The sequence below is a fragment of the Marmota flaviventris genome, chromosome 13 (assembly GCF_047511675.1).
Source record: "Marmota flaviventris isolate mMarFla1 chromosome 13, mMarFla1.hap1, whole genome shotgun sequence".
In the NCBI taxonomy this organism is placed as follows: domain Eukaryota; kingdom Metazoa; phylum Chordata; class Mammalia; order Rodentia; family Sciuridae; genus Marmota; species Marmota flaviventris.
In genome coordinates, this window is record NC_092510.1 from 97,880,369 (window position 1) to 97,891,516 (window position 11,148).

General features: G+C 43.4%; 1 protein-coding gene across 1 annotated transcript; it reads left to right on the top strand.

Annotated features, from left to right (window-relative positions):
- The first annotated feature begins 323 nt into the window (after positions 1-323).
- Positions 324-7,616, top strand: Set (SET nuclear proto-oncogene). The gene is made up of 8 exons (XM_027943301.3): positions 324-745; positions 2,245-2,302; positions 2,966-3,108; positions 3,712-3,815; positions 3,908-4,021; positions 4,545-4,715; positions 4,810-4,956; positions 5,787-7,616. Exons 1-8 carry the CDS (start codon positions 673-675, stop codon positions 5,808-5,810), a joined length of 834 nt encoding a protein of 277 aa, XP_027799102.1. The 5' UTR covers positions 324-672; the 3' UTR covers positions 5,811-7,616.
- Positions 7,617-11,148: the final 3,532 nt, after the last annotated feature.

Below are 11,148 nucleotides of genomic sequence, written 5' to 3' on the forward strand. Positions count from 1 at the left end.
CGCTCCGCCACCACGTGACGCGCGGGCCGTGAGGGGACGCGCAGAACGGCGAGGCCCCGCCCCTCGGGCCGCCGCGCGCCCGTCGCGCGCAAATGTCCCGGGTCGGGCTGGAGAAGGGGAAAGAGGGGGAGGGGAACGCGGCGCGGGGGGCCGGCCCGTACGTCGCGGCGTTCCTTCCTCCCGCCTCTTCGCCAGGCCCTGTGTCTCCTCTACGCGGCCCCGCCCCCTCGCCCCGGCGCCCCAGCCAATGGCGCGGCGGCGCGAGCCTCTCCGGTCGGGGGCGGGGCGTGCGCGCGAGCCTGGCGCGCCTGCGCTCTGCCACCCGCCCCTCGCCGTGAGGAGGAGGTGGAGGAGGAGGCGGCTCGGGGAGAGCGAGCAGCGAGCCGGAGCGCGGAGCGTCAGTAAGGGAGCCTAGCCATCCGCTGCCGCCTCCCCTCCGCAAGCAGGAGCCCCGGCCGGGGCCCGGCACGCCGCCCCCGCCCCTCCCTCGTCGTCAGGCCGCGAGGGCAGCGCGAGCGAGCGAGGGGGAGGGCTAGCGAGCGAGCGCCGGGAGGAGGCGGCCGGACCGAGCGGGCGCCCGCGCGTGTGGCGTGAGGGGAAGCCGCCTGCCCGCCCCCTTCGCCTTCCCTTCTCTCCCCCTCCCCGCTCCCCCCCCGACCGCGGAGCAGCACCATGTCGGCCCCGGCGGCCAAAGTCAGTAAAAAGGAGCTCAACTCCAACCACGACGGGGCCGACGAGACCTCAGGTGAGGAGCGAGCGAGGCGGGGGCCGGCCGCGCCGCCATCTTCGCCGCCCGCCCGGGCCGCGGGCGCTGGCGGGGCGCGGGGGGCGCGCGGCCGGGCGGGGGCCGTGGGTTCGGCGCCCTTTTTTGTGCGCGGCGGGGCCGGGGGCCTGGGTGGCGCCGCGGCGGCGGGCGGCGCTGCGAGGCGGGGGCGCTGCGGCCTGCTCGGCGCGGGCGGAGGAGACCCCCCCTTCTCCCCCCTCCCTCGCTCTCCTCCCCCTCCCTCCCTCCCGAGAAGCCTCTCTTTATTGTGCTCCGCCATGATGCCTCGCTCCCATCAGCCGCCGCCGCCGCCACATGGTGCGGCCGGACGCGGCCCCGCGCTCGGCCTTCCGCGCCGCTGCCCTTCCCGTGCGGCCCACGGTGGCGCCCCCGGCGCCCCCACCCGGGGCCGGCCCCGGCGGCCCAGAGCCGCGAGCTGGGGCGGGGTGGGGGCTCGGGAGCACGCGGCGGGCCGCGCGCCGGGCCTGGGCCGGCGGGAGGATGCTCTAACCCGCCCGGGCTCTCTCCCCACGTGGGGAGGCCACCCCGTGGCGCCGGCGTGCGCAGAAGCCCGGCGCGGCGGGCAGGGTCTTCAGCGGGTCTGCGGGACGCCCAGCCTCCTTGGGGAAGGCTCTCCCGGCAGGGGTCCGCCGTTCCCGGGATGGTTACCGGAAATGAGCCGCGCGATCAGGCCCCTTCACGCCCACTTAGCTTTGCAGGGTTCGCAGTCTTTCCCGGACAAAAGGGCACCTACTAGGAGCACACCCCTTTTTCGTCCTCTCTCTCCTGCACCTCGTAGTTCTCTGATCTCATACTTAGTCCCAGTAAGTGTACTCACAATCCTGCGGCACCGCGTGTGACACCGGTCCAACCTGAATTGGGTTGGAGGCGTGAGGAAGGTCAGATTCGAATCCTGGGGTTCATGTTCTAAGAAGGCAGAGTCGAGTGTTTTAAGACTGTGGGGTAGTTCTGAGTTCTTGCCTTGATGTCTTGATGTGTCTTGATGTCTTGGTTGTAATGGGTACCGAGCAGAATCTGTAAAAAGTATTGGTTCGATTGATACATTGTAGTGTCCCAATTTATATTGACAGGGATTAGTTTCATATACTAGTTAGCAGCTATGCTAAGTAATAAACACCAGAAATTTCTGAGGAAGACTGTTCTTCAGCATTCATAACTTGAAAGAGTTGGATTCTGGTCTTGTGAGGGAACTCTTAAAGCACTACAGCAAAACATTTATATATTTATATATTATTTGCTTATTTATTTGAGTAGCCTAGCAGAGACCATGATTTGTGAATGGTCTCTTAATGTAAAAGTGACTTTGTCAACTACATGCATGAACACGTGGAGAGCATGCCTTGTAGGCACTTTTTTAAAAACAGCTTTTCTGTCAGAGTTTGCCTATCATCATAGGCTTTCTTAATGTCAGGAAAACTAGTTTGTCTTATACTCCTTTTTTTTTTTTTTTTTTTTTGCAGAAAAAGAACAACAAGAAGCAATTGAACATATCGATGAAGTACAAAATGAAATAGACAGGTAAAGTTTTTCTTAAGTTTTCTGAAGCACCTTTAATTTCCTGGTAATCATTGAAACTCTGGTCAGCTAAATCTATATTCTCCAGTGAAAGGAGCTCATTATGCCTTGGTTGGAAATACTATGTAGATTCATGTTATTTTTCCAGGAAATATTTGTACAAATCACAAAAAGGTTTTGATGAAAATACTTTGACCCTGTAATGATTAGTTTTGCTTTTAAAGGCTTCAAATTGTCCAAATGGTAGTGTAGTGATTTGTCAGGAACATGCATGAATGGTAGTGTAGTGATTTGTCTTCAGATAGTTTAGCATTATGGCATCAGTGTTGCTCCAACTTGCCTTGCAACTTTGTTACTCAATTAGTAGTTTTATTTAGAAATTCTAATTTAGGGAAGTAAACTTGGAGTTTGCCTGGAAATAGTAAATGAATTAAGTATACAAAGTTACCAGAATGTGGAGTTTGAGAATTGTAAGAACTGTTCCTTATTGTTAATAAAATTGCTATCAATTTTAGTCTAGAGTAAAAAACTATTGTGATTTGATTATTGAAAGTGGGTATTTTGTGCAGTCCTAAGGCAAATAAGAATAAATATACATTCTGTAGTCTTCCACATTTTTGTATTGAAATAACCATCATTGTCAATATGTCTTTTCATTTACTTCAGACTTAATGAACAAGCCAGTGAGGAGATATTGAAAGTAGAACAGAAATATAACAAACTCCGCCAACCATTTTTTCAGAAGAGGTCAGAATTGATCGCCAAAATCCCAAATTTTTGGGTAACAACATTTGTCAACCACCCACAAGGTATGTTTTGGGTAGAGCACTATTAAAGATAATATAGGATGTTAGTTTATTAGAGTAGAAGATGCTTAGTGCATGAGCAGAGTGAAATCCAGTGAATGGAGATGTCTATTTAAAATAGACTGTACTCTTAGAACTCAGTTTATTACTTGATGAAAGGTAGGGACCTCACTGGCACTGAACATTTTGGCTTTCTCTTAATAGGTTTATGAAATAAAAAAAAGCTCATTAGGGGATGGGGCTGTAGCTCAATGGTAGACTTCTTGCCTAGCACTTGTGAGGCACTGGGTTGGATCTTCAACACCATATAAAAGTAAATAAATAAAATAAAGGTATTGTGTCCATCTACAACAATGAATTTTTTTTTTTTAAATGCTCATTAAGGGGCTGAAGTTGTGGCTTAGTGGTAGAGTGGTCATCTAGCATGCATGAGGCACTGGGCTTAATCCTCAGCACCACATACAAATAAAATAAAGATATATGCCCACCTAAAACTAAAAAATAAGTTTTAAAATGATCATTAAGGTGGGAAAGCTTAAAAGGGATCAATTAGATATTATTGTTAGCCTCTTTAAACTTTAACTGGCCTATAATTTGCTGGTCTAGTGTCAGCACTGCTTGGGGAGGAAGATGAAGAGGCGCTGCATTATTTGACCAGAGTTGAAGTGACAGAATTTGAAGATATCAAATCAGGTTACAGAATAGATTTTGTAAGTATGCACAATCTTGTTTGCCACCATGGAAATTAATTTGAGCTTTATTGAGAACACCTGTTTATTGATTTCTCAATCCTTCATTGCAGTATTTTGATGAAAATCCTTACTTCGAAAATAAAGTTCTCTCCAAAGAATTTCATCTGAATGAGAGTGGTGATCCATCTTCAAAGTCCACTGAAATCAAATGGAAATCTGGAAAGGTATGCTTTAAGGAATTAATGGACAAAAATAACATTTGTTTATTTTGTTTTGTAAATCCACTTAACCTAGTGCTTTTCTTAAAATATAAAAAATTTCAATGTGTTGAAGCCAAATACAATAGCTTATATGTCTCTTTAGAGGTTATAAGTTGAAACTTTTTTGCCTTGTGTTGGTGATTGAGCTTTTCAAATGGCATGACATTTCTCAATCCATTTGTAAGTTAGCTATAATTTGTAATTTGAAAGATTTTCTACTGTATTATTGAGGGTAGTTAAAGTGGGACTGATTTTTATGAAAAAGCTAAGTGTAGTTGATATTTCATCTGAGAAAGCAATCTTGTGCAACTTCGTCTCTGCCCGCTGTATGTTTTATAGTTAATTGCTTTTAGACAATAGTAGTATTTATACTGAACTGATATTTGTGGTGTTCTGTTTTGGGGAAGATTTTTTTTTTTCCCCAATTGTATGGAGTTTAGGTGTAGTAGAGAAATAGCACCAAAAATTTTTTCTGTTTTCATTTTAGGATTTGACGAAACGTTCAAGTCAAACGCAGAATAAAGCCAGCAGGAAGAGGCAGCATGAAGAACCAGAGAGCTTCTTTACCTGGTTTACTGACCATTCTGATGCAGGTGCAGATGAGTTAGGAGAGGTCATCAAAGATGATATTTGGCCAAATCCATTGCAGTACTATTTGGTGAGTTGACAAGTACTGTTGGGTAAATTAACACAAAGAGTACTTGTCTCAATTTTGGAAAAAAAATGAGTTCTCGACTCTTGTTTTTTTTAAGGTTCCTGATATGGATGATGAAGAAGGGGAAGGAGAAGAAGATGATGATGATGATGAAGAAGAAGAAGGATTGGAAGATATTGATGAAGAAGGGGATGAGGATGAAGGTGAAGAAGATGAAGATGATGATGAAGGGGAGGAAGGAGAGGTAAAATAAAGTTTGGCTAAACCCCAAAAGATAATGTACAAAGGTTTCACCATATGGGGTGGGGTTTTATATATAGAATAATAGAACTGACCTGACACTTAAGTGGGAGGATTTGGGGGGAAGATAAGCTATTGCATTGTCAACTAGAAATGTGGTGGTGTTTCTTTTTTTCTTTGGTGCTAGGGATTGAACCCAGAGGTGCTTAATTAACTACTGAGCCACATCATTTGCTCTTCATATTTTTTACTTTGGGCAGGGACTTGCTTTGACTTGGTGATCCTCCTACCAAGTCACTGGGATTACAGGCGTGTGCCACTGTACCCGGCAAACTGGAAATGTTTGCTAAGCTCATTAATAATTTAACTAGGTCTGGTTTTCTGACCACAAAAGTCTGTCTTTTCCTCTTAGCCAGTACTTACTGAAGCAATATGGGTTTGTTTTTTTTGTGTGTGTGTGTTTTAGACAAAGTTTAGAATCCCCCATTCCTTGGTTAATTGGTGCTAGAGATAGAATTTGCATGCTAGACAAGGGTTCTACTAAGGTACATCATGAGGGTAACTAAAGAATTTTTAAATGGTTAAATTGGTAGATGGGTTGTGTTTAGATTGTTTGGTCTGAACTGGACCCAGTGATTTGGTTTTTACTAGGAAGTTATTTTTCTGGAACAATGTGTCTGGATCTTTCAACCTTGATTTAATGCAGATTAATAATACAGTTTCAGAAAATTAGGTGGTACCCAGAGCATATTGCCCTCTTGTTCCTTGTGATCCAGTGGAAAGTTAGTGCACTTAGAATTAGCCCTTAAGTTAACTGCCTACTTTTTCTTTCAGGAGGATGAAGGAGAAGACGACTAATTGAACACTGATGGATTCCAACCTTTTTCTTTCTTTCTTTTGTTTTTTGTTTTTTTCTTTTGTTTTTTGTTTTTTTTAATTCAGTCCCTGGGAGCAAGTTGCAGTCTTTTTTTTCCCCCCTCCCCCCCACCCCCTTGTGCTCAGTCGCCCTGTTCTTGAGGTCTCTTTTCTCAAACCATGCTTCTCAACTTATTTTGGGGGGAAATACCTTGAGCAGAGTACAATGGGAAAAGAATCTCTACACCCTTCTGTTCTAAATTCATTTTTATCCCTTCCTGTCTCAAAACAAAAAACAAAAAACTGTATGGAATCAACACCACCGTGCTCTGTGGGAAAAAAGAAAAACCTTCTACTCCCTTCACTCTGCTGGAAGTTGGAGGGTGCTAGGCCCCTGTGTAGTAGTGCATAGAATTCTAGCTTTTTTCCTCCTTTCTCTGTATATTGGGCTCAGAGATTACACTGTGTCTCTATGTGAATATGGACAGTTAGCATTTACCAACATGTATCTGTCTACTTTTTCTTGTTTAAAAAAAGAAAAAAAAAAACTTAAAAAAATGGGGTTATAGAAGGTCAGCAAAGGGTGGGTTTGAGATGTTTGGGTGGGTTAAGTGGGCATTTTGACAACATGGCTTCTCCTTTGGCATGTTTAATTGTGATGTTTAACGGACATCCTTGCAGTTTAAGATGACACTTTTAAAATAAAATTCTCTCCTAATGATGACTTGAGCCCTGCCACTCAATGGGAGAATCAGCAGAACCTGTAGGATTTTATTTGGAATTGACATTCTCTATTGTAATTTTGTTTGTTTATTTTTAAATTTTCTTTTTTGTTTTCACTGGAAAGGAAAGATGATGCTCAGTTTTAAACGTTAAAAGTGTACAAGTTGCTTTGTTACAATAAAACTAAATGTGTACACAAAGGATTTGATGCTTTTCTCTCAGAATAGATATACTTTTAATATGACCTTCCAAGTTTGACTTGTATAATAACATCATCGTCAAACTTTGTCACCCTAACTTCGTATATTTTGATACGCACTTTGCAGGATGACCTCAGGGCAATGTGGATTGACTAAAGGGATTTGAATCAATGTCTTAATGTCTCCGTAGCTGGGAAACATGGGTACAATTTGTTATTGGTTTCTGAACATGTCATTTGGGATAGTAGAAACTCAAAACTGAGTTATGAGTGATACCCTTGATTTTTATCTCAAATTGGCAGTTTTTAAAGTAGGTCTTCAATTACCTGGATATAGTAGTGCTTTGCTGCCACCATCAAACAGACCTGGTGCTCTAATGTCAAGTTGTTCGTGGGACAGTTGCTGGTATGTCTTCATTGGCTCTATAAAGTGTGGCCAAGAAGATGGGCTCTCAGAGTAAGAAGTCTGTGCTGGTGGTCAGGAAGAACTTTTTGTCTCTCTTAAGTCCCTGGTATCTGGCATAAATCTCTCCAACGCCAATGTGTGGATCTGGGTGGGATGATGGACTCTGCTCTGTCTGCTCAATGCTGCTGTGCAGAGAGTAGCATTTTGAAAAGCTACCTAATGCATAAGCTTTTTAATGCTGTAAAATATAGCTGAAATTAAATGCCACTTTTTCAAAGGTGAATTAATGGACAGCCTGGTCAAATTCAAAGCTTTTTGTTGTATAAAACTTTATATATGGAACTATTCCATCAATAGGCAAAGTGTAACCAAAACCTGTCTAGATGGATAGTATGTAATTTCTGCACAGGTCTCTGTTTAGTAAATACATCACTGTATACCGGTCAGGAAATCTTGCTCCAATAAAGGAACATAAAGATTTTTTTTGGACTGGGATCATTCTCCTTGTTTTGTAGAAAAACGTTACTTTCTTTGGATTGGATAATGTATTAGTGACTGGGGAAGGAGGGGGGGCTGCTCAAATAGTTTAGTAGGAATTATTCCATAGGTAACAAAGGATTGAGCTGGTTGGCACAGAAAAAAAATATATAAAATTTTTTTTTTTTTTTTTTTGTAAATCGGGTTTTACCTGGGCTGGTATTGAACTGGTCTTCCTGCCTCAGCTTCCTAAGTAGCTGAATTGTAAAATTTGTGCCTGGCTCATAAAAATGTATTTACATCATAATTGGGTATTTTTTATAGTTGTAGACAGACACAATACCTATGTTTTTATGTGGTGCTGAGGATTGAACCCAGTGCCTCATATGCAAGGCAAGTGCTCTACAGTTGAGCCACAACCCTCGCCCCAATAATCGGGTATTTTTTTATGTTGTAGTCTTAGCATTGACTCCTAGAAATTTAGTAATTTATTAATATTTCAGCTTCTGATAGTGTTTCATGAAAGTTATCACTTGCCACACAACTGGTTTTATGTACATGTGAGATTCTAGTTTTGTTTATTTTTAATACATATGTATATTTGCTGTCCCCCACCTCCACTCCCAATAGTGGAAATTGAACCCAGGGGTATTTTACCATTGAGTTTTGAGTTGGGGTCTTGCCAAGTTACAGAGGCTAGCCTTATGCTTGTGATCCTCCTGGTTCAGTCTCCTGGAGTTGCTGGGATTGCAGGTGTGACTACCACACCCAGCCAATTTATATTTCTGAGGAATCTTCTGTTCCCAGGACAGCCTTATTAGTGGGCCCAAGCAGTTCTGCCTCAGCCTCCTGAATAACTGGTACTGGGGGCATTGTGTCATTGTGCCCAGCTATAACATAATGTTCCTTTATTTTGGGGGGTATATATCAAAAGTTGGGGTCCTTTTAAAGTAATAGTTCCCCCCCCCCCTACCATTATTGTTAATTCTCTAGATACTCCCTCTGTATATACAAATCTTTCAAGAGTACTAAGCTGTGGAGAAGCAAAATGGTAATCTTTGGTTCCTGAACATTCCTGGAATATCCATTGTACCTGTGTCCTGTTATAAGAGGGATTCTAGTGTGAATGGTAAAGGATTAGATATATCTCAAAGTATTCTCTTGCTCAAGGAGAAAGAACAAGTGGCCTGATTTAGTAGTTTCCATCTTTGGAGGGTATTGTATATTTTCAAACCTGTGCCATACTTTGCTTAGGAGGGGGATTTAACTGCATGAATTGGGATAGAGGACACTAGCTTGCAAGGTATAAACAGTTTCAAAACCTTAAGGAATGCTGTTTAAGACCATTCCTGAAGTTAAAGATGACTTTCTCCAATGATTTAAAAAATACAATAACTGTTCCCTGACCTCCCTCCATAATAAGCTTTCTTCACCTTCAGTACTAGGGATTTAATCCAGAGGCACTCTCCCCTACAGTTTTTTATTTGAGACAGTGTCTTGCAAATTCCTCCAGGGTGACATCAAATTGAGATTCTTCTGCCTCAGCTTCCTGATTTGCTAGGATTACAAGTGTGCACCACCATGTTCAGCTAACATGCAGAGTTTAAATGATCCACAAAGTACCTGGATGCTATGTTTGGCTGACAATGTTACTTTGCATTCAATCCACCTATGGGTTTCTAAAAGAAATTTGTGATATATGGATATTGGGGGCTTGTAGGTACCAGGACTCCTAACAATTGTGCATATGGGTTCGTTTTAGTAACAACTAGCTTCATGGTTTCACTTAGTTCCCCCCAAAGTATTTACCCCCTTAGGTTTTTGCAATGAACCCTTTAAAAGTGTCACCATAATGCAGTTCTGTTACAAAATGAAGACTCCTGAGAGAAGTTTTGTTTCATTTGTAATTTCCATAATTTGGGTGAGACTTTACTTTTTGCTTACTGTATATGTTCTCAGTGACTGTGTGTGTGCATGGGGGGGGGTAAGTTTTTTTGTGGGCCTCAAACATGGAAGTATTCTACCTAGGAGCCACATTCTCAGCCCTGAGTTGAGTGAATACTATGTATTTTCTAGAGTCTGCACCACCCCAGCAATGACCATTCCCATTAGAATGTGATCACTGTTACAAGTTTACTTTTTAACAGGTCTGAGGAAAGGACTAGTTGTGATTAGAATAAGAATAGTGGCAAGGACTTTTAAAGTGGAGCCTGTGTATGTCAACTTGAATAGTTGGTGAAATTGTGTACTGAGAATCTACCCAGAGACTAAATGTAGATGGGCTGTAGTACTGAGAGCCTTAAAGAATTAAGCAGCCCTGGACTTGGTTTTCCCATCCTGGACACATTAGATGGATTCTGCTACCTCTGGACTCCTTCCCCTTCTTGTGAGGCAGTGAAAATAACTCTTAACAGCAAACTGTCAGCTTCCTGGGTGCACAATGGATAAATGGGTCCTGGAGCTGAGAAGTGAACACCTTCCTGTGGAGAGTTATGTGGCATTTGGCTTCCAGAAGTAGTGACATTCACCCATCAAGTCTAATAGATATTTTTAGTGTTAACTGAACTGATTGTACCTTTGGGCAACTCAAAAAGAGAATAGCCTTGCTAGTTTGGTTTGTGTTTTTCTTTTTTGATGAGACACAGTCAACTGGGGCTTTTTACTTATAAATGATGAATGATAATAGCTCAGGATAACTCTCAGTTTAAGGAGCCTACTATGCTACTATGGTTCTAGAACTTGGAAGTCTGAGGTGAGAGGATCCCTTGAATCCAGGAGGTTGAGACCAGCTTGGGACACCTACTATATGTCAGGTTCTTAGTGTTTAGCCCTCAAAAACTCCTTTGTGTAAATGTGTCAAGTCACTGTGAGACCTAGGCATTCTCACTGAACCTTTGCCAAATTAATACAAGTGGTTTTCCTTCAATTAAAGCACTGGGGGGCACTTAGTCCAGGTGAGGGTCAATATTTCACCCTCTCCTCTGATGAAGCACCTTCCAGTGAAGTCAGCATAAAGGGCTGGCAAGCACAGGATGCCAAGAAGTTGCCAGCTATAGACCAGGTAGCAATAACCAGGTTCTCCCACACGCAGCAGCTTCAGGCTGTTCCCAAAGCACCTCATGGAACTAGTTAATTTGCTGAGATAGTGGCTATTTCTCAAGGTACAAATGTCTTTTCTCTGGACTTTTCAGGAAAGGAAAAGTGGCTGAATTTTTTTTTTTTTTTTCCTTTTAGTTGTCAATGGACCTTTCCTTTACTTATTTATATGCGGTGCTGAGAATTGAACCCAGCCTCACACATGTTAGGCAAGCACTCTACCACTGAGCCACAACCCCAGCCTCCTGAGAGAAGTTTTGTTTCATTTGTAATTTCCATAATTTGGGTGAGACTTTACTTTTTGCTTACTGTATATGTTCTCAGTGACTGTGTGTGTGCGTATGGGGGGGTACCAGGGACTGAACCCAGGGGCAATAACCACTGACCCACCTCCCTAGCCCTTTTTATTGATTGATTGATATTTATTTTTTAGTTGTAGT